At 37.0% G+C, this 24,731-nt stretch overlaps 1 protein-coding gene across 33 annotated transcripts in view; it reads right to left on the bottom strand.

Moving 5' to 3' along the window:
- Window positions 1-24,731, bottom strand: part of NRXN1 (neurexin 1) — a gene marked incomplete at its 5' end in the record, with an annotated part of 1,159,071 nt that overhangs the window by 550,995 nt on the left and 583,345 nt on the right. For 23 of the 33 annotated variants that reach the window (XM_080814815.1, XM_080814838.1, XM_080814835.1 and 20 more), the window contains 2 exons: window positions 8,963-9,082; window positions 14,974-15,147. In XM_080814815.1, the coding sequence (XP_080670941.1) occupies window positions 8,963-9,082; window positions 14,974-15,147 (294 nt within the window). Of the gene's footprint in view, window positions 1-8,962; window positions 9,083-9,997; window positions 10,025-14,973; window positions 15,148-24,731 lie in introns of all 33 variants that reach the window. The other 10 variants (XM_080814809.1, XM_080814839.1, XM_080814837.1 and 7 more) reach the window with 1 other exon arrangement.

Raw genomic sequence — 24,731 nt, forward strand, 5'->3', positions numbered from 1 at the left:
CCTTGGTCTTTACTATTGATCTCATAGTGACTTTTCATGATGTGGGCTTCATGCATTCTCTTGTGTTTCCCCCATGTGTCTTCTAAAAACCTTATAAGACTGGCCTGCTAATCTCTGACTTCATTTTTTTGTTGTTATTCTTTCTTCCTCAACAACTATATAAAGAGGAACCTGGGATATAATCAACAAAATGAAACACTCAATGTGCATTCACTGGCCAGAACAATTCTGAATCTTACCAGTTTGTTCCCCATAACATATCGTGTGAATCCAATTCAAGCAGAAGAATCTTGGGAAATATTTCAGCTGATTTCATCAAAGATTTTATCATTTTATTGAAGATTAAATTATCATTTTTGAAAATTTGGGCTGTCATAGAAAAATCACAGAAAATCCCCATCTCTCTTTCATAATCAGTACCTTTTTATAACAGATCTGGAAATTAATGACAGTACGTGCCTTAGACAGCTACAAATTTTTAACTCATCTTTAGAAGTGGCAACAGAGCAGTTGAGGGGAGGAGCGTATTTCCTGCAACATAATGTTTAAAATTAAATATAAGAAGGAAGAGTGAGATGAAGATGGAAAAAAAATCTGCAATGTTAACTGTCAGTTATTACTAACTTCTATAGGAACTTTGTATCTGGGAAATTTCAACAGCATCTACACTGAATCTTTCCCTCTTTGAAAGGAATTGTGGGTGCAAGTAAGAATATGATCTTCAAGTTAGACAGACCTAGATTCATATCTGTCTGTGCAAATTATTAGCCATTTTACCCCAAAGTAATGATTTAGTTGACTGTGCTTCAATATCCTCTTTTCTTTTTTTAAATTAAATTTTATTTTTTTCAGTGTTCCAAGATTCATTGTTTATGCACATTTCTAAATTAAAACTAAGATTTTTTTGAAGTCTGAAAATGTATAGTTTATAAACTGTACCCTGTATGCATATAATACCTGTTAATTATGTCATTAGCATTAAAATATTTTGGTGTGATCTACATTAAAATATTTTGGAGTCCTTATACACCAGCTGGGCATATCCACAGTGACAAAGTATATAAAAAACTTGCCCAATCTAGCCACTTCTTTCTAAATCTATCACAACCGTATTCTTACATCTATTTCACAAAGTCTGAACTACTTTTGTTCTTATACACCTTCTTTAAAAACATACACATGACTGTCTCTTCAACAAACAGTGTTGGCAAAACTGCACAGCAACAGGCAAAAGAAAGAACTGGACCACTTTCTTACACCACACACAAAAATAAATTCAAGATGGATGAAAGGCCTAAATGTGAGACAGGAAAGCATCAAAATCCTAGAGGAGAACATAGACAGTAACCTCTTTGACATCAGCCATAACAACTTCTTACTAGATATGTCTCCTGAGGCAAAGGAAACTAAGCCAAAAACAAACTATTGGGACTTCATCCAGATAAAAAACTTCTGCATTGTGAAGGAAAAAATCAAAATTACAAGGCAACCTACAAAGTGGGAGAAGATATTTGCAAATGACATATCTCATACACTTGATCTTAGCCAAAAGGCCGAGAAGCGATCAAATGACATATCTTATAAAGGGTTATTATCCAAAATATATAAAGAACTTGTCAAACTCATCCCCCCCCCCACAAAAAAAAAAAAACAGTCCAGTTAAAAAGTGAACAGAAGACATGAATAGATACTTTCCAAAGAAGACACACAGATGACCCACACACACATGAAAAGATGCTAGACATCACTCATCATCAGGGAAATACAAATCAAAACTTCAATGAGATGTCACTTCACACCTGTCAGGATGGCTAAAATTAACAACTCTGGAAAAAACAGGTATTGGCAAGGATGTGGAAAAAGTGGAAATCTCTTATAGCTGGCAGGAATACAAACCGTTACAGCCACTGCGGAAAATAGTATGGAGGTTTCTTGAAAAGTTAAAAACAGAACTACCCTATGATCCAGCAATTACACTACTAGGTATTTATGCAAATGATACAAAAATACTAATTCAAAAAGATATATCACCTGAAGTTTATAGCAGCATTATCAACAATGGCCAAATTACAGGAAGAGCCCAAACGTCCACCCTATATTCATACATTCATTCATATATATTATTATATAAGATGGAATATTAGTGAGCCATAAAAAAGAATGAAATCTTGCATTTGCAACAATGTGGATAGAGCTAGAGAGTATTATGCTAACTGAAAGAAGTCAATCAGAGAAAGACAAATACCACATGATTTCAGTCATATGCTGAATTTAAGAAACAAAAGAACATGGGAATGAAAGAGAGCAAACCAAGAAACAGACTCTTAACTATGGAGAACAAACTAAGGATTCCTGGAGGGGAGGTGGGCGGAACGAGTTAAATGGGTGGTGGGGCTTAAGGAGGACAATGTTGTTGTGAGGAGCACTGAGTAATGTATATGTGATGAATTACTGAATTCTACTCCTGAAACCAATATTACACTATATGTTAACTAACTAAAATTTACATAAAAATTTGGAGAAAGAAAAAGAAATAAAAACATGCCCACGATAATCTGATTCTATGAAGTTGGAGAATTAGTTAACATTCACTCTCTTCACACATCTTCTTGATTAATAAACAAATGCTAAATTATTTATCATTGATACTTATTTAGTATCAAACAGGATTCTGAGAATTCACCATGATTAATCCTCATTTTGTTCACAAGGGCTCTCAGGGTCTCAGTTCTGGTGAGGTAAAAGCCATTTTAAAAAGTAAAAGTATATCTAAAGGCCTCAAGTTTCTAAAACTCATACCTTAGATTCAGACAGTCTCCCTACCCTAAGCGGCCCCTGCACTGGCTGCTACCATAGCTGGGAAGCAAGGTGAGAAACCTGAGCACAATACACTCACAGAGAAAAAAAAAATCATTCAGACACAGACTAGGGTCATAGAACTCTTTGAAATATCATGCAGTGAGAACTGAAAGCACTGTAACCCCTTAAGGATAATTAACCAAGGTGACTGGCAGAAACTTCTCTTAATGCAGCCCGAGTCTAGTTGGGTTCCGGTGGGATACGACAGTATTACCCCAGTAACACAAGCATCCAAGACGAGCTCTAGAGTTAGCTAAGCCCCCAAAATGGTGAGCAATAACATAAAAGCCAAATGAAGTTCTCCACAGAATATTAAGTGAGCCAGAAAAATCAGAGAGTACTTGCAGGGAGAAAAATTCAACTGGGCCTTCTTTCTTGACTTCTGGGGTCAAACCGGCACCATTTGGCACAGAGGCAAAAGCTATTCAGAGTCATGGACTTGATGAACAATACAGGGAGCTAATCCAGATAATTCAAATATAGCAGTGCTCTGTACCACTCTGTGGGGTTTTTCTCCCACTTGAGTTTTCTTATATAGACAAAGCTTAAAACTGTCATTTAACTGCTTAATTGCAAAAGGAAAAGACCAATGCTTTCTTGTATTTACTTTTATGATGTCTATTACCAACAAGAACAAAGATGAATTTATATTAAGTTGAAGATAATATTTCTATGATAAAGAACATTTCTCTATCATATATGACGCTTTCCTTTCTGTCTTTTATGGCACTTCCTGATCACTATGAACAATATTTTAATTCTTTATGGTCTAACCTAAGATAGGTCTGACCTTGTTTCCCCATAGATAATTTTTCTATGGCATTATCTGTAAATACTGCTTATGAATTGCTTTAAACAACTTAAAGACTGCCATTTAGAAATGCTTGAATGATTCAAGGTTAATAAGATTCATCATACTCACAGTGAGGATCTGGTTGTGGACATAGCTAATTGCTAAATTTTATTCATCCCTAAATGGTACTGGCAACAAATCAGCTCACAGCTTAATTCTAGTGGCAGCTCTAAATGGGACAGAAATAATATGACTTTGATCCAGTTATTTTTATACATGTTATGATTCATTTCCAGTAGTTCTGATACTGATGCTCAAACACTGGATATTGGATTCTCTTGTCAAACAACAAAAAAGGTGAGAAACAAAGCTGAAGGTATTTTTAAATGTCATGGTAACAAGTCACAGTCAAATCTTGTTTCAGTGAACATTTTAATTCTCACACAAAAGATACGATAAATCCCTATCAGATTTTCTTCTGGAAAATTTAGAATTCTACAAATAGTCTTTTAATGGCAGGGACCATACCCTCCTAGCACCAAAATGACAGCACTATGATGTATTATTCCCTTATGGTAACAGACACCATTGAAGCTGAACCGTAATTTGACACACAACAATTCTGTACTAACATTATGTGACAATGTTACCATATTCACTATTTTCCATGTGATCATAGCCATATTCATCTTCTCCAAACTGACATTAAATTAGCTAATATAGTTACATTCTATTCTGTACCACAGGGTGAAAGCAGGAAAAGGATTATTGCATAGCACAATGGCTTGATAACAGTGTGTGTATGTGTGTGTGTGCATGCATACACAAGCATCAATAGGTGATATGTTGATTTTTATATAGTGAATGTAAACTCTTAGCACAGGTCTGGCACATAGCAAGCACCAAGTAAGTGGTCACACCTACGAAAAGTTCACAAAAACTACAAATACGGTATGTTAAAAAGACCTTTACTCAGGATTTCAGAAGAGGGGAAAGGTAAGGCCAGGACTAGAGAAGTTTCCATGGGATGAAACAGTTAAGTGGAGATTGAAAGTGAAATTATATTTCTTCAAACAGATATAGTGAAAGGAATTCATTCCAGGTGGAATGAGAACAATCCCAGGAGGATAAATTAGCATAAGCAATGGTGAGGAAATTGGGAAAGTATAATGTTGTTCAGAAAGCCATAAGTAAGTTAATTGGCACTAACATGCCTTATGGACAAGGTTCTGCAACAGATAAGGATGAAAATGAAAGCTAAGGTCAGGGGGCGCCTGGGCAGCTCAGTGGGTTAAGCCTCTGCTTTCATCTCAGGTTATGATCTCAGGGTCCTAGGATCGAGCCCCACATCTGGCTCTCGGCTCAGTGGGGAGCCTGCTTCTCCCTCTCTCTCTGCCTGCCTCTCTGCCTACTTGTGATCTCTCTCTGTCAAATAAATAAATAAAATCTTTAAAAGCTAGGGTCAGGCCACAGAGGTTGATGAACTCCAAATCAATGAATTTGGAGAGTACTGTTAACTGCTGGGGATGTACTAGAAACCCTTACGCAAGATCCATGCATCTAGTCAGCATGGATTTAGTAAGTCACTATTATTACCAATTATATGCATCATGATGTACAAAACACTGGTTTTATCAGACAAAAAAAATAAAATAAAATAAAATAAAATAAAAGAATACTACCTGGGAGAAGCATGTAGTCTTTGTCTTACATGGGGATAAGACCAAACCTAAATAATGATGGCTGATAAAATAGCATCAACAAAGTTCTATAGCAGTCAGTGGAGGAAAAATACTGCCTCTGGTTAGGAGAATCAGGAAAAGCTGGTGATATTTAAAGTAAGGAGAATAGGAAAAAAGAACAAAAGAGGTCAAAAGGCATAGAACAGATTGGAGGAGGAAGGGATAAGAAATGGGAAACTGAACCAGGAAATGTGACTACAATAAGCCCTTCCCCAAATAATATTAAGGACCTAAAAAATATTAATGGTATGGAAGAATCGAGCTAAGTCCATTACACTACACTACGCTACAAATATACACAGCATTTGCTTTTCTCAATGAGTAGGTCATTTACATGGCAATTTTCTAGGGGAAAAAGGGTTTCACAAACACTTTTCTTTAAAAGTAGCCTTTGGCATCATTTTGCATAAGTGCCTCTTTTTGAAAGATTCCTTTAAGTGCATTAATTAGTATGATTTGCCCACAATTATACTTACAAGCTAAAAAATATTCCCATCTTCCCATTGTTAATTATATCTCCAGGCTAACATAAATAAACTTTTCTAGTTACTTTAACCCACTCTATGAAATTTATCAGAGATGATATTCCAAAGGTCTATTTCAGAGAAAATGTATCTTATTTGTAATGTGGCCCATTCTTTCCCCTTTTAAAATACTTTCTTTTATTTTCCTTTGTTCATTTGTTTTGTTTTGTTTGTTTTGTTTTCTATGCAGTTGAAGACTGCTATCACAGAATTTATGGATAAATACCTAAGCTACAATGGAAATTTCATTAAGAAATGAACTGTCCTAAATGGCTTCATTAAATTAAAAAAAAAAAGTCAACCTCTATATAAAAAAAGTGTTTGTGAAAATACCAGGAATCACATTAATTCTGTTTGTGCAACTCAGAAAAATCGGGAGATGCAGAAAAGTAATGCTTATTTTGATGAATTTAACAACTGAAGAAAATATGGCATGCTACTCTTATTGTCATATCAATTGCATATCTTCAAGGTATGAAAAGAAAAAAGAAAAGAGAAGAGAACAGAAAAGAAAAGAAAAAGACACCAGGCCCTGAATGGAGTCATTTATGCTAAGCCCCATGTCTCCAAACCAAGACTTAATTTAATTACAGTTTTGGCGTTCCCATAAACCAGTCAATCAGGAATTTCCCAGTCAGCAATAGTTAGGTTAGCTGCCTCACAGATCCCTGTCATTCCCTATAGGAAAGTAACTTTTCAATCAACAGCCTGCCTTTTTTTTTTTTTTTTTCAATATAGTATAGCTTTCCTGTCCCTACTCCCTTCTGCCTATAACTCTTTCATTTCATACAGCTCCTTGGAGCTCCTTTCTATCTGCTAGACTGGACGCTACCTGATTTGAATCGATTTTTGTTCAAATAAACTCTTAAAATTTTTAATGCTTCAGTTTACCTTTTAACAAAGGTAACAGTCACTATTGTACTTTCTACAAATTAAAGTTGATATGAAAATAAGATTTGCTTTTAAATATTGATTTATGCCTACATCACCTCACCACCAAAACTCCATGCACAAACCAAGAAACCATTTCCCATTTCCAGAAAACCCATTAAGAGGTAATGATTTAATCAAAATGTATGTATTCTGAGAGCCCTCCAAAGTAATTTTAATGCTGATTTGTGCAAGAGGCATATCAGGAGACACATTTATTGAATGACATTTACCTTATTTACAAGAAAATAATAAATAGCCTTATCATTATCATCACCACTACTATCATCCAAGAGCAGCATTCAAATAATTTTCTGTAAAAATGATGTGAAGACAGCATGATACTTAGGGTAGGATCTTGATGTTCTGTTACGAAATGTCTAGCAAATACACGCAGAAAATTATATTCTTCAAACTTAACTGGTATAAGAGAATATACTATCTGACACAACCAAATGGCAACTATTTTATAAAACATGGAAACTTGATTAAGCAAAATTTGGCAGAGAAAAGTTCTTCAGCAAAATGAAAAACATTTTCATGCAATAAAAAGCTCTCTCAGCTACCACATGTAGTCCTACATCTGTCAGGATTATATTCAGGATTAAAAATTTACCATAATAAAATCATAACAAATTATCAGTCTTCTGGTTGTCCTTGAAAATAATTTATGTTATTTTCTATGGGGCAGGAGCAAATGCAGGAAGTTACTATTCTGCATACATATCCACATATATTAAAAGCATATATAAGGTTTTTTATTTTCTTTGCTTTAGGTGTATGGAAATACAAAAAGTATCTACTGAGCCTTCATTTAAGATTATTTATAGAACCCCAACTGGGGTTGTTTGTGCAAATGTATGATGGTTGAATACATGTTCATGTTTCAAGGTTATGATAATTCTATGGAAAATGTTGCTGGCAGGATGGAGACAAAATATTACCCCATCTATGGTGATGCTATTTTTACAGGTCTCTTCCAATATTTTACTTTGTAATAATTGCTTATTATACCTATATTCAGTGTTTTAAAGAGAAATTTTGAAGATAGCTGGTGAGTTATACCATATTCCTAAACTCAGCTCGATGGAATATTTTAGTTTGACCTCATCTTCAACAATGCCATACACATATGTGCGGGTGAAAAGAGAGTCTCAAACAGACAAAGGTCAAAGTGAACAAACTCTAATCTTCCTTAAAATCCATACTCAAGTCCAGCCTCTGTCCCCAAACCCAGAACTTCAATCACGGCATCCTGCATCCTAGAGCTTTTCCTTAAACGTTATCTCATTTATAATATAAATTATGTACTCTGATTCATAAGCAGGAGGCTTTGCCTGAAATATACTCTCAATATAGTGGAATTTGTTGTTTTGTAGAAAATGCTTTTACCATGTTGACATAGTGCTGTAAAGCATGGTCTACTTGAAAGTTAAGAAACAGGACTTTATCCTATACACCAGTTAATTCAGTCTTAAAATTCTTACTGCAACCATACAGGTTAGGTATGAGCAGATATTGCATGACAGAATGTGAATGCCGTGTTTCTGAGTCACGCTTATATTGCAAGACTAAAAGGAGGAAAAATCCACAAATGGCTAGAATACAAGAGAGAGTACTTGAAGGACAAAGTTTAAACATTGTTTTTTAAAGCAAAAGGCAGATATGGGTTTAAAAAGATACAGAAAGGGAAGCATAATGAGGCATGTCACCTTTCACAAAAATTATAGCCCTCAACATATAATCTTCTGGAATTAAATATTATTTAATATAAAGCAATAAAAAATCTCTTTTGAAAAAACCAGGGGAGGACTGTCATATGTAGGAAATGAAAAAAGTATTTTCAACAAGGTGACCATTATTAGCCATTCAAAAAATTACAGTAAACAGGTGCAAACCAAACGCTCACCATATCACAGCATTTAGCTAACGGCATCCTTGATTAAGACTATAGTATTGCAAAAGTGCCCTTTCTGTAGAAACAACTGCTTCTCCTCACTATGACAGTTTAGCTCACAGATACTATAAAGATCCCCCAGTTTCAGACTCTGGGCATCACACAGTGACTGGAAGCAATGATGACCATCTGAGTCCATACTTAGAGAGGTACTTACGGTCGTTGCAGAGTGGCCCGCTGAAGGAAGTCATGCTACAGTCACAGCTGAAGCCATCCCACTGCTGCAAGCACACGCCTTGATTAGAACAGGAGTCCTCTTGGCAGGTTGTGCTGGGTCCTGCAAAAACAATCCAAAAGAAACTTGGGTTCTTTAAAACAAAATCCACAAGTGTTTCATATATGAGCTAGGTCACATATAGTAGTTGCCAACACCTCAAATTACATGAGCAAACCAGTGTTGAAAGTTCTAGTTCACACACCTGAATTAGCAACAGAGAAGCTGTAATAGGAAGGTTTCCGAAGTTTCAGATAGAGGACAAGATACACTATAATAGTAAACAACAACTAGTAAAAGCAAGCACATAGCTTCTAGTGTGATTATGGTTGCAAGTAATCTCTTTCCATCATTAGTAATTCTCTATCACCATTCGGATTTTAGAAAAATGCATGGATCTCCTTAACTTCTGACCAATGAATAGAGACACCATGAGAAATGGAGATTAGAGCTTCATGAAATTGAGATAAAGATTGGCAAAGTAACTGAAAAGAGTTATGCAAAATGCCCTAGAAGTTTCCCTGCGCAAACTATGAATAAAGTTATGGTTGTTGGGTGTTTTAGATAGGTATGTTGGCAAGTATCAATTCACATGCTTTAACAATCCATGCAGTTAAACATAAAATGAAAAAGTCTGTATAAATGACATGCCCCCATTTAACATACGAGTAAAAAGAATTCTAGTCTATTTCTAAAGAACCATAACTAGAACACTGAGAAACAAAGAACTAAAAAAAAAAAAAAAAAGATGATCAAAGCACTAGAGGCAATCACTATACAAACATATTCAAGACTGAAAGCCTTTATGCAAACTAGGCTATAAAATGAGGTTTCTTGAACAATGTTCAAGAAGGGGAAAAAATTAAATTTGAACCCAAACAACAGTTACTGCAAAAATGTAAAAAAAAGTGTTATTTTGGGGTTTCCACTGTGTATTAGGGGGTTTCAGTCTTGTTCTTTACACACGGGGCTATCTACCTTGCAAGTCAGCTTTCATCAATGCAACTTTGTCAGCAAAATAAAAAAAAAAAAAGCAAAATATATTAAATGTTAGTAAGCAATACCAAAATGGGGCAAACACAGAAGAACATTCAGATTCAAAAAGCATGCTGTTGTAAAGGAGGAGGAAAAAATGCTATGTAGAGCAAACAAATTAATACTAACAGCCATAAATCTTAAGAGAAGCCAAAAATGAGAAAGCGGTAATATATTAGAATTTTTCTATGTATGTATATATACATAATGGTTAATTGAGCTGATGACATGTAATGAAAGAAGTTAAAAGAGCTTTTGTATTTTTTCCTCTCTTAGACAGATATGAATGCATCACCCAAGTGATCACGTTGCTTATTTGGAACATGTGGCACCATTTGTCATGTGCAGATACAGTGCAGACCATGGTCATTAGCAGACCCGTTATCCCTCTCCATTTCTCTTTCCCTCTACATCTTTCTGTCTTTAATTGCAATTAAATCTTGAAACTGTGATGCCAGCCATTCACTGCCAACGGCTGGACTTGAGAGTGGCACCAAACCATCAGAATGCGCTATATAGATCATTGGGGCGGATGAGAGAAGTAAGGGATGGAAGAAGCAGACCGCAATGCCATTCCACTTACCAGAAAAATCCCTCTACAAGGTTTCAGTGTGGAGTGTTTATCTTTGTTCTTAGCAGGCTGGGTCTATACCACTCAAGGATTTCAGAGTTATGTCAGCATTTTCTCCACCTTCATAATTCCCTACAACTCTTCCAAACTGCCCCATGAATATTTATTACAATAGAACCTCATTCATAAGGACTACCTTAGAGAAGGTTAAAAAGGGAATACACTCCATCTAAATAGCTTTAGAGTAGAAAACTGAAGATACTTCCTAGTCAACACAATAGCTTTTATGAAAATATAAAAATGATACTGGTCCAATTAGATTCTAATAACACTGAGAGCCTGTGAGGTAACTACTTTAGCGAATAAATGGGAACGACCTGTAATTAGCCACTGTGTAAATCAACATTTTTGTAAAATGTCTTTTTAAACATACTCGTTACAATGGTACTTCTATTACAATTTTCTCAGTAAAGGGAGTCCTCATAGAAAACTACTGGATTTAACCTAACCTATGTGAGTTTTCACAAATTAAGAAACCCTAACATTGTAAGAATGAATTATAGAATAACGGCAACAATAGGTCTTCTAATGGCAATGGTAATAATAGTTTTTATTATTAATAATAATTTCCCAGGCCTGGAAGCCCTGAACGGATATAACAGGTTTTCCCACCTATCTCATGCAAGAACTAAGAACCACTAAACGGCTTAGTTTTTGTGGTTCCTCCAGTCTGTGCAAGGTTAAGTGGTCTAATGATCTTTATCCAATTGCTTTAGAGACTGAAAATTATTATTATTTATTTGGAAAACAAAACAAAACAACAAACAACTCATAAAGCAATACTCCTTTGCACATTCTCTTGTGGGACAAGTGTAGGAGTAGGGAGTAGTGTGCGCCCAGCATGGGTTGGGGGCTGGTTATCAGTACGTGACTGCTCCCTTTCTTACCCAGCAGAGGATATGAGCAGGAACAGGAACGGATGAAGAGCCAGATTATCGTCCTTTTATTTTTGTAAAAATTATCAGAAATACAATTGCAACATAATACTAATTCTAAAAGTGGCAAAACTGCAATCCTGAAGACAAATGTGTCCATGGGGTAAAACAGCAACTAGAGTATCTGCCAAACCTTTATGTGAGCATAAAGACATGCTTTACTATTATTATTTTTTCATTATCACAACAGTCTTTTTATATTCAGGTATTACAGGAGAATGCATGCCTATGCCTGACAAGACACATTTTTCAAAATACTCACCTTCTAGAACAATATTTAAACATTGACAGGCATTTGTGCAAGACAAAGCCCTGAATTTATTTTCCCTTTAGTTATGCAATGTTCCTTTTATTTTATCACTGAATAAAATTGGGAACAAGCCACAAGGACATTTGTATTAAGTGCTAAGTATAAGGATATGTCTGAAAAAGAAAAGAAGTGAAGGTAAAACTAAAATCTCTGGAAACCAAAGAAGCAAGAGAGGGAAGTGTTTTGATGCCTGGACTTTCAAGTACGGCAAACTTGGGTTCAAAGCTTCCATCATTCACGTACGAGCTCTGTGACCTTAGGAAGGTCATCTTACATCTCTGAGGCTCAATTTACTCATCTAAAAAAAAGTCAGCACTACCTAATTTACAGAGTTTTGAGGATTCAATGAAAAAGCCTATGTAAACTTATTGTCACTGGTGCTAAATCAATGGTAACTTTGATAATTAAGTATTTCTGTACCTTATTATAATAGTTCTGGGGCTGAATGGTATGAGACTATGCAAAGAGTGTCTGAATTAATTTTTCCCCCTTGACTTTATGTATGAAAGTTATCATGACTTGGTACTGAGTTTAACTAAGCCTGATTATTGTTTGATTGCCAGTCTCTATTGTCTCCTACACAAGCAGGAAAATGCTACCCTAGCAGTGATTTGCAAAGTGTGGTCCTTGGAGCAACAGTATCAGCATCATTGTGGGAACGTGTTAGAAACGTAAATTTTAGGGTCCTCATGCTGAAGCAGCCACCCTGGAGGGTACTGTTCCATAATTTGGGTTTTAACAACTCTCTAGGGGATTTGGATACTGGTTCAAGTTTGAGAAACATTCATCTGAAGGGACTTGGACAAGGCAAGCTTCTTCCCTAGCTAGTGTGTTATATAAATAAAAGCAGCGATTACCAAATGCAATTAGTTAAAAATGGAAGGCAGCAAGTGGTTACTAGGAAAGACCAACAACTTTCTACATGAAAGGGGCTTAGAGATTTGTGGGTCTTGTTGGATAGGAATGATGGAAAATCTTGAAAGATATTATTTGGTCATTGTCACATTTACAGAATTTCTATTAACATGAAAGTTAACTGATTCCAATGTGATTTGGATTTAAAATTCCATGAGACAACCATCTTTAGAGAGAGAATTGATCAAATGTCTAGAATTTGATCACTAACCCTAAAAACATGTGTATGTCATCCATTGCACCTATGACATGTATATCTGAGATCACTTTTAAGAACTGCAGAGGACAGAAATAGTCATAAATTAAAAGTTGTTAATCTTGATGTTGGAATGAAAAAATTCAGGGAAGTGTCAAAACAGAAAGGCAGGGCATGGTAACATCATAGGAAAAAAATGGGGGGTTTAAAAAGAGGCTAAGAATTATTAAGGCTCAGATATTAAAGCATCCTAGATAAGGTAGGGAAGGAGCCAATGCCATTACCTACCGAATGATTTCAAGTGTTCGAACAGTCATTTGTTACCCAGGAGGATGTATAATAATCTTAACCAAGTTGCTTAATGGATTATGTTAGAAAATAAAACTGAATATCATTTCTGCAAATATTCTTTGGTCAGTACAGCTTCCCCTCATTGGTTTTCCCTTCTACCTATCCACACACCTCACCTATGTGCCTGTGCTGGGGGGTCATGTGTGTTCGTTTGCTTTTCCGTCTTGTGGGTGTTTAGCTGTGAACATGTCTGTCTGCTCCTAATATCTCTTCACAGGTGAGAAGTCATTTACCAAGCAACTTGTAAAAAGGTCTATTTGGCAAGGGGGGGTGGGGGGGTGGGCAGTACTGTCGGCAATTTGTAGTACTTTTTTCCCCTTTTACTAATGTACATATTCTTACTGATTAGATCACCTCTAAGAATCCAAGTTATGAGCCACATCCTTATATCCATCCAGTAGAAGTAATTATTCACTTAATGATCTTGTTTCCTTTGGTAAATGGAGAAAATAGTTTCTCTTTGTTTTACAAGTGTTATACCAAAATTTGAAATAAAGAAAATAAATATAGCAATAACATTAGAAAAATTCAACAAAGGCTTCTATTAAATAGCATTATCTTCTGGCAGGATTAAATCACAGCTTAAATTTTACCTGACTTTTCAAGGGAATATATGTTGTGGAGAAAAAAAAAATGTATGTTCAAAAAAAAAAAAAACCCACGACAAAACAAAAACCTCCACGTACTTAGGTAATTGCTAAATCTAATGGCATTATTTTGGCCAAGAAGAGATGATTCATAGTCTCCTGGGGGATAGGAATTCGCATGTCTTTCTTTGCCTCTCCCAAATGAAATTTCCTTATGAATCTAAAATTTTCAAAATAGCCCAAACTGTTTTCAACATTAAAGGAGAAGCAGCAACACATTCAGAGCCCCAAAATTTAGGATAATGTTATTAAATTACATTTATGGAGGGAGAATTGGCTCAAATAATCTGAGGTGTTGAAATGAAAATTATCTAAAATGAATGCAGCAATCAAAAAGTACTCCTACAGATCTTAGTCTGATAGAGAGCACAAAAGAACAGAAAGATACTTGAGCACATTTCTCAAGTAAGGAATATTAGTCTTTGGTAAAAGAAGAAACCAATTTTTGCTAAAACAAACTAATGATATACAGAAGAAACTTGTGCTGGGTAGATACAAACCAAATAGTGATGTGACAATGGGTACCTGAACTTTATTCTCCTGTTATATCTTGCTGAATGTAGATTTGAAACAAACAGTCTCAAATGATTGACACTTGCTGGAGCAAATCTACTTTTTTTAGTCCAAACAGGATATCTATTTAATGTTACAAAGCAGGCATTGCAGAACTGATTAACACACTAATTAGGCAAACTACCAAATGCAAAGGAGAAAATAACAAGATCCATACACAGAGGCCCCATCTTAGGTTTGCAAACAGTTCAGAAAATTTAAGATTTATATGATGAAAAGTGAAAAGCATGAACAAGGATTTCTAAGCCCTACGGTGGCGTTTGAACAGTTGGCAGAAATAAATTTTGCTGACTAGAGAGATTTGTTCTTATTTATGGGTGGAATTAGAATTACTTAGAGTTTGATAACAAAGATCTAGTACCTTCACATCCTCTCTCAATCTGTCCATTGCAGAAAAGAGCATCTGAGATGAGGTCTGGAAGTCGTCCGTTTAAATCGACTGATGCCAGGCAGCCTTGAAAGCCCTCCTTGGCATGGACGAGTTTCGGCAAAGATTTGTATGTTTCTTTAGCCACTCCTCCTATATACAAGTCACCTGTGGGAAGATCAAAGTTTTGGTCACGAAAGTAACTTGTCATTCCTTTAAACATACAGTAGGACAGAAAATAGTTTGGATTATATTTCATTAAATTAACTAAATTCATTTAAAAAGTCAATTTATAATTAGATATTTTCTTAAAAGTGTAAAACAGAAGAGTTTGAACAACAGATCCACACTTGAAGACATTTCTAGAAGCTATTTCCACAGAGAATTGAATAAGCTCAATGCGGTGTAGCGAAGTAGAAGGACTATGGTCCCCGGAGTTGCATAACCTTGCACTGAAATCTGAGCCTGGTTATTTACCAACTCTATGGCTTTTAACTTTTTTTTCCCCCAGTTTTTCTGATCATTAAAAACCTCATTTCTAAAACATGAATGATAAAATTTGTTCTACTGGTTTCCATGAGAATTAAATGAGATAAAATATAGGACCTATCCACTACAGTAAAAATAGGAAGTAGATACTCAGTCAACCTTCTGCTTAGGTAAGAACTCTGAATCTTTCAGTTCATCAGAAGCTCAACAAATTCTCTCTATGGTCCACAATTACCTTTTTCACTAGTGCCCATTATATTTCACTTATGCCCATTATCCTCACCTGTACCTATCATATTCACTCACTGACTCCCATAAAATCCTGCACATGTCTGAGTATTACATCCTTTTTCAGGCATATATTTATTTATTTATTTTAGGTGAAGTTATACCACTCTGAATTCTTTATGCTACTCTGGGATCTGTTAACAAGTTATCGATTATTTTTCTTTCTAATTTTATTGCAGTTTCTAATGGAACACTTTGGTCTGCTTTGTCATTTCATGTCTCTAGGTGTGAGATTTCCCAACTTCATGGGCCATTACTTACAAGGAGAGATTGCAACCCACATTTGATGATGTTTCATCTCCTATCAAATATTATCTGCCATATCTGTATGGCACTGAGTAGATGTAATTCACTGACTTTAGTAACCAGTCAATGCAGAAGATATGGATGGTGACCCCAACATTCCATAATATGCGTTTGTATTTAAAAGCTTTACTAAACACTCTATTGAGCAAACTGCTTTTCTGACATTTCATTGTCAGTTGAACTTTCTTTCTCACATTAACCATCCTAACTTTCATGCTACCTGATGCCTTTTCCCCAATGTAACACAAAACTCCTACATTTCTAATGTTTCTCTGGGTCCCTCTGTGTTGTCTTCATGTGACTGGGGAAAAAGGAGAACTGATACCCAAATGAATGCTCATCCTGTTTGTTGAGTCATGAGTGATAAAGTTCTTGATCTCTGACCCAGAAAGCTTGTGTCTTCTGCCAGCATCCGCAAAACGGTGACAAGCTAACCAACTAGATTGTAAGTAGGCTGAAACCACAGATAGAACAGTCCTGAATTGTACTGAGATATAAAGTGAGCTTGCTTAAAGTCATTTAGCCCTAGAAACTGAGGACTCAGGTCCCTGACCTATTAACTACAGCTCTGGGTAGTACACTAGGGTGCCACTGATCTTGCATAATTTGTATGAAATGTACTGAATGCATTTACTTCCCCTACCTCTTAAATAAAACATCTATTGACTACTAACCAAATTCTTTTTTTTTTTTGCCTTCATTAACATATAATGTTTTATTTATTTCAGGGGTACAGGTCTGTGATTCATCAGTCTTACACAATTCATAGCACTCACCATAGCATATACCCTCCCCAATGTCCATCACTCAGCCACCCATCTCTCCCACCCTCCTCCACTCCAGCAACTCTCAGTTTGTTTCCTAAGATTAAAAGTCTCTTATGGTTTGTCTCTCTCTCTCTGGTTTTGTCTTGTTTCACTTTTCCCTCCCTTCCCCTATGATCCTTTGTCTTGTTTCTCAAATTCTTCATATCAGTGAGATCATATAACAATTGTCTTTCTCTGATTGACTTATTTCACTTAGCACAATACCCTCTGGTTTCATATATGTCGCTGCAAATGGCCAGATTTCATTTTTTGATAGCTGCATAATATACCATTGTGTGTGTGTGTGTGTGTGTGTGTGCGCGCGCGTGCGTGTATCATGTCTTCTTTATCCATTCATCTGTTGATGGACATCTAGGTTCTTTCCAGAATTTGGCTATCATGGACATTGCTGCTATAAACATTCAGGTGCAAGTGCCCCTTCGGATCACTATATTTCTATCTTTAGGGTAAATACCAAGTAGTGCAATTGCTGAGTTGTGAGGTAGCTCTATTTTCAACTTTTTGAGGAACCTCCATGCTGTTTTCCAGAATGGCTGTACCAGCTTGCATTCCCGCCAATGATGTAGGAGGGTTCCCTTTGTTTTTTTTATCCATTCTGATACCCTGTGTCTTTTGATATTCAGGGTAACTATTGAAAGATATGAATTTAGTACCATTTTAGTGCCATATGAATTTAGTGCCATTTTATTGCCTGTAAAGTGACTCTGTATTGTCTCTGTTCCTTTCTGGTCTATGTTACTTTAAGGCTCTCTCTTTGCTTAGAGGGACCCTTTCAATATTTCCTGTAGGCCTGGTTTGGTGTTTGTAAATTCTTTTAGTTTTTGTTCATCCTGGAAGCTTTTTATTTCTCCTTCTATTTTCAATGACAGTCTAGCTGGATATAGTATTTTTGGCTGCATGTTTTTCTCATTTAGTGCTCTGAATATACCATGCCAGTCCTTTCTGGCCTGCTAGGTCTCTGTGGGTAGGTTTGCTGCCAATCTAATATTTCTACCATTGTAGGTTACAGACCTCTTTCTGAGCTGCTTTCAGGATTTTTTTTTTTTTTTTTTTGTCTCTAAGACGTGTAAGTTTTGCTCTTAGATGATGGGGTGTGGACCTAATTTTTTTTTTTTTTTAATTTTGAGGGGGGGGATCTCTGTGCCTCCTGGATTTTGATACCTGTTCCCTTCCCCAAGTTAGGGAAGTTCTCCACTATAATTTGCTTCAATATACCGTCTGCCCCTCTCTCTCTTTCTTCTGGGATCCCAATTATTCTAATACTGTATTATCTTATGGTATTACTTATCTTTCAAATTCTCCCCTTCTGATCCAGTTGTTGTTTATCTCTCTTTTTCTCAGATTCTTTATTCTTCATCATTTGGTCTTCTATATCACTAATTCTCTCTTCTGCCTCATTTATTGTAGCAGTAAGAGTCTGCATTTTTTATTGTACCTCATTAATAGCTTTTTAATTTCAACTTGATAGATTTTAGTTCTTTTATTTCTCCAGAAAGGGATTCTCTAGTATCTTCTATGCTTTTTTTCAAGCCCAGGTAATATCCTTATAATCATCCTTCTGGACTCTAGTTCTGAAATCCTACTAATGTCTGTATTGAGTAGGTCCTAGCAGTTGGTACTATCTCTTGTCCTCTTTTCTGAGGTGAGTTTTTCCATTTTGTCATTTTGTCCAGAGAAGACTAGACGAATAAGAGAACAAAATGCTAAAAGGGTAACAACGACTATAGAAAAATACATACTAAACAAATCAGAAGAGACCTGAAACTGGGTGGGGGTGGGGGGGAAGAAAGGAAAAAGAAAACATATATATATATATATATATATATATATATATATATATGATCAGGCTGGTGAATAGAACAGAGCCACATACTTGATTTTGGGTCTATTTTGGTCTTTTAGAAGAAACTGTCTCCCAAAATTTTAAAGAAATAAAAATGTATATTAAAAAATAAGGGTAAATATGATGAAGGCATGGAATATGACTGTAAAGATGAAAATTTTAAAAGATTTTTAAAAAGGAATTGATAAGGTAGGAGTTGGCTGAAAAAAGAAAGAAAAAAAATTTTTTTTTAATGTGGGGAGAGAGTGTGATTAGGCAGGAGACTAGAACAAAGCCATACACTAAATTTAGGGTATATTCTGGTCTGTTAGAAGAAACTGTATCCAAAAATTTTAAAGAAATAAAACTTCTATATAGTAAAAAAATAAGGTTAAATATAATGAAGAGATAGAATATGACTGTAAAAATGAAAATTTAAAAAATTTTAAAAAGGTATTGATATGATAAGATGTTGGTTAAAATAGGAAAGAGGAAATTTTTTAAAAATAGAAAAAGAAAAAATAAAATTTAAAAAATTTTAACTTTGAAAGACTAAAGAATCATGGGGGAAAAGCCATGAATTCTACCTGTTGTGTTCCCCCACGGCTGGAGATTTGCAGTTCTCATTGATCAGTGAACTTGGTCTTGGCTGGATGTTCTTGCTGATCTTCTGGGAGAGGGACCTATTGCAGTGATCCTCAAATGTCTTTGCCCAAGGTGGAATTGCACTGCCCTTACCAGGGGCCAGGCTAAGTAATCTGCTCTGGTTTATGCTCAGTAGTTTTTATTCCTTGAAAGCTTTCTGTACAACTTTGGAGGATTAGAATGAAAATGGCGGCCTCTCAATCTCCAGGTCCGGAGGAGCTGAACTTGGGACCCTACTACTCAGTGAGCCCTCAGAAAAAAGCAGTCAATCACTCCTGTCTCCCTGGTCTCCAGCCATGGTCTGTGCTCACCTGGTCTGTGACCAAGCATTTCTATCTCTGGTGCATGGCCCCGTCTGGATGCAGATTCCTGCTGCACGCTCCCATGCCACTCCTCCTGGTGGAGGAAGTGGCAGGGGAGGTGGTCTCTCTGGCTCTGCCACTTGTGGGGTCCCTGCTCAAAGAGTAGTGGTCTGACACTGCCACAGATCACAGTTTATGGCAACCCTGAGATGAGAGCCCACTCCTTAGCTCCATCTTTGCAGCCAGCCTCCCTGCTCCAATACCTGGGAGCTCTGCTGCACTCAGGCATCTCTGGTCTTTCTGTGACCCCGAGGGTCCTGAGACCACACTATCCCAGTGGGGGTTCCACCCCCAGCTTAGCCACTGGAGTGATGTCCCTCCACGGAGCAGACTTCTAAAAGTTCTGATTTGTGCACCACTGCTCTATCACTCTCCGGTAGCCTCCAGTGGATGGAGGCTCCCACCCCCTGCCATCTATCTTCCCAAAGAATGCCTCAGATTCACTTTTCTGCATGTCACTTTTCTGTTCATAGTTGCTGCTGTTCTTTTCTTCCATCTCCTGTTGAGTTTGTAGGTGTTCAAAATGGTTTGATACTATCTAGCTGAATTCCTGGGACCTGACAAAATTTAGGTCTCCTAGTCCTCCACCATCTTGCTCTTCTAACCATATTCTTAATATTAAAGAGTAGCATGGTTGTCATGTGAGATGAGATACTATTTCTGAAATATCTTGGGTTTTTTTTCACCCTATTTCCTTTTTCTCCCTGGTCTTTCCTCTCACTTTAATTTAAAGCCTTTGTGTTTTCATTATCTCAGAGAAAGGATAAGAATCAAAAACCAAAGTTATTGAATTATCTTTCTGCGTTTAAGTCTTAAAAGCCAAGACTCTTAAAGGAATGAAAGAGACAGAATATACAAGCAATTACATGAGAAGAATAAATCTTTCCTGCCCCTCATGAGGCAAGCAGGAGAGAAAACTGGAGGAAAAGAAATGTCAGCATAGTCATCGATGAATACTAAAGAGGGGACCTAGTGCTGTAATTTAAGGGCTAAACCCTGGTGGAGGTCAAAACTTCAGGTAAGTTTAGAGAATGCTATTGATCTGTGTGCACTTCCTCCAGAGAACCCAGATGCAACAGTGAAATCCTTGGGAAAAGATGAGTGCACGGTAGATTTAGATATGCTAGGAACTTAGGCAGCCTCACAGAACTCTCCGTATTCCAACAGTGGTATGGGAGCAACACAGCAATTCCCAGAGTTATACAGAAATAAACAGAAAAAGAATGACCTTAATGGGTCATGCACACAAGAATGAAGATGCTGGCGATTCAGTGGGCACCTGAGCTATGCAGAGAAAATACTCGAGACCAGCTCCTGTGTAGTCTTTATCTCCCCAAAGATTGGTACAGTGAAGTGCCCCTCCACCCCAAATAATTTAGACACCATCTCAGGGAAATAAGGGAAATAAAATTGCCTGAGAGTACATTTTCACTAACTCAAAGAATCAGAACTCAAAGTAGAAACCAAGGTGAGTTATAGAAAAATGGAGTTATCCTCCTTGCACTTCTGAGATTCTGGGCAGAGATTTATACTGTTATGTGTCACACATCAATGCAAGGAGACACTCCCTCCATTCATTTGTCAAACTAAATTTGTTAGAAAATTTCTTCCAGGCCTAATGGATGTTGTGTTAGAGAACAGAGGGGAGTTAAATGAAGAATTCTTGGCACTGCTTTGGCGTTTTTGGAGGTAGAACTTAAAGTTATGTATGGGGCACTACATGTTTACTAACCATCCTTCCTCTTTCTGATTGCAACCTCTTGGAAGAGACAGACTGTGTTTCTCTTTGTTTCACATTCTCCCCCATTGCCTTGTACTGGGCTCCAAGCACAGGGGGCATTCAACACACATTGTCAGCCACCTGATGGACTGAGGTCACCACGAAAAAGAACCAAGAAAGAATGCTAAAGCAAAACACAGCGAGAGAGCTAATTCTAAAAAGCACTTACTTCCTCTCCCCGCTTCCTGCCACAATCCTATTTTTCCCTCTTGCCAAACATATGTGCCTGAAGAACTTTTCAGAGATTACTGAAAAGAAGTAGTAATCTTTCCCTTGTGTTCTTAAAGAGCACAAAATATTGATTCAAGTAGTGCAGGATACAAGCCTCAATCATATACTAAGGTGAGTGAGATTTTGATTTATAAGTAGGGAATGCATTCTTAGTTTCATTACCGAAGCTGCACTTAGCACCACTACTTAATACTGTCTTTATAAACTCTTCATATAGTAGAGAGTGGTCTAAAGATCCCTGGTGGGTTGCCTTATGAAGAGAACAAAGGAAACTCTTAAGTGGCCCGAGCCCCATGTAGCATTAGTGCTTCATCAAAGATGCAGCTTCTCCTTTTGATCCTGGAGGTGATGGAAGTTAAAATGACCCATTAGCACTAATGGGATCTTGCCAGCAAAATTCTGTGCATGAGAAGGAGGATATGCTTTTTAATGATCCTGTGTATGAACAAAAGCCAGGATAGACATCTAATAAGGGACAGGTTCCTACAGACCTGAAGCCAGCCTGTTACCCCTTCTCCAGGCTCATGAAGGGTTGATTTTTATTCCTATCCTTTAAGTAGGCCATGTATGCAATGACAAAGCAATGATGGAATTGGGGCTTTTTTTTTACCAGGAGATGCTGAGAACATGCATAAACCCAGATAACCTCAAGCATTTGGAACATATATATATATATTTTTAAGAAATCTCAAAATACCTATATCTTTAGACTAGTGCAACATATACACACACACTCTCAAGACTGTTATCTGTGGAAGGATCGGAGGTGGTGACACAGGTAGCCACACTCCAGCAGTTGTGCAGTAATGAGGAGGGAATTGTGCATAGGATTTTTACTTCTATGTGGCTATAATCCTCGACCCTGCCACTTACCGGTTGTCTTAGTGCAGGCACATTAAGTTACGTAACTTCTTTCAGAGTCTGAGTCTTCATATGTGAAACGCCTACCTGCCAAGTCTGTGAGGATCACAGTGAAGGCATGCGAGCAGCAGGTAAAAGACACACGTTCCACACACAAGGGTTACTGGTGTGACTGTGTATGTAGGTCTGGTGAGAACTGTACTCCTACAGTGTAACTCGTTCTAGGTTGATGGTAGTTAAGAAATACAGAAGAATGAGATGTCTAGGCTGTCTCCTTGTTGCTAGTATAAATGGAATGACAAGACATCAAATTTACGTCTTATTTGACTTGATTTAGTTTGTAGTCATGTATGTACTTGATGTACCCCTTGCCCTTTGTTATAAGAAGCTCAAGAGTCGGGGCACCTGGGTGGCTCAGTGTCTTAAGCCTCTGCCTTCAGCTCAGGTCATGATCTCAGGGTTCTGGGATCGAGTCCCGCATTGGGCTCTCTGCTCAGCAGGGAGCCTGCTTCCTCCTCTCTCTGCCTGCCTCTCTGCCTACTTGTGATCTCTCTCTGTCAAATAAATAAATAAAATCTTAAAAAAAAAAAAAGAAGAAGAAGCTCAAGAAGAAAAAGCTCATTTTCTGTGACAAACTCAGCAGCACTGAACCCAGTAACAAGAGAGGACAATGATTTGATAAATGTTTTCTAATCTGATGTAAATAGACTAGGAAACACAAGAATTCTATGAAGCCCAAGGGCCAGGTCAAAAGATTCAAGCTAAATGCACCTTATAAAATCAGAAAAAATAAAAGGCTTGTGTGGACTTCGATGGTAACGTGACGCATCACAGAAGACTTTAGACCAGAAGAAAGTGTAGGATACACTACTCTGTAAGAGCATAAACGTAGTGCCAGGCCTGGAGAAGAGCACAGATAAAATAAATACAGCATTCAAGAAAGTATAAAAGGCCAGACTTGGCTGGAAGGCGGGAGTTTCCGAAGGAGCCATGATAAATAATGTTGGATCAGTAAAGTCAAAGTCTATTGAGTAACACCATAGAATTTATGACTATTGGCTTTTAAAAAAAGACAATGAGAAAGCCAAAAATATAAGTCATGCCAGCTAGGAGATAACAGAACTTGAAGCAATGATACTTTGGACAGAAGCGAAAGAACTGCATTTAACACTAAACATGTGGAATTTGAGTAGGATTGATCCATAGGGATCAGATGATAGGAACCAGGGTCTTTGGGAAGAGAGCTGAGGCTGGAAGGCACGGCTTGGGAGCCATCAACCAAAAGCAGGTAAATGAAGTGGTGTAAGACACTTTCTCTTTTGTTAAAACAGGGAGCATATGGCAATTAGAGTGAGGACTCCAAGCTCTGCCTTACAGCAGCAGAATGCAAGTGTCAAGGTATAATTAGTTCTTTGACTCAGCTTTCCTGTTTATTCATATGAATTTTTTTTTTTTTGGTGCTTCTTAAACATCTCACTTTTCTTTTAATTAAAAAGAGCATACATTAAAAAGAACAAGTGCTTTGTAGATTTGGATGGCTAAAACTCTAGGGAAACTTAAGAAGGTTCTTGCAATCTCTTGTAAGTGGTATTTGGGGGTGGGGGGAAGCTGAAGTAATACCAACTGCCTTTCTTTCCTGCTGGCTGGACTAGAGAAAGTACAATTCTGGAAGCTTGCTTTGAAAGGCTTGGACTTTGGACAGCAAATTGGAGCACAAGTCTAACTTTCCTCTCAATTCTTATTGTGACTGGCTGGTAGAACAAGTGCAATCAGACCAGGCTAATATCTGAGACTTATTCTGCAGGAAAAGTATCTTCCCTTACCCCAGGAAACAAGGGAACTCTGTCCCCAAATTTGTATCATTATCTTCAATTTTAATCTTTTGTTGCACATTGCAAACGAACATCCACAGGTCAGATCTTGACCACATACCTTAATACAGGCTTTTCTTTGACAGACAAATTAAATCTAGACCTGTTTTTATAATAGGTGTGCCCTCTTAGAAGAAAAATCATCTTTAATCCCCAGGGAACAAACACTCATTTATTTACTTTATGGTTTGTTTTGGTTTTGTCTTTTTGTTTTGTTTTGTTTTCTTTTTTGTTTTTTTTTTAAGATTTTATTTATTTATTTGAGAGAGA

The sequence above is a fragment of the Martes martes genome (genome assembly GCF_963455335.1).
Source record: "Martes martes genome assembly, chromosome: 9".
Classification (NCBI taxonomy): domain Eukaryota; kingdom Metazoa; phylum Chordata; class Mammalia; order Carnivora; family Mustelidae; genus Martes; species Martes martes.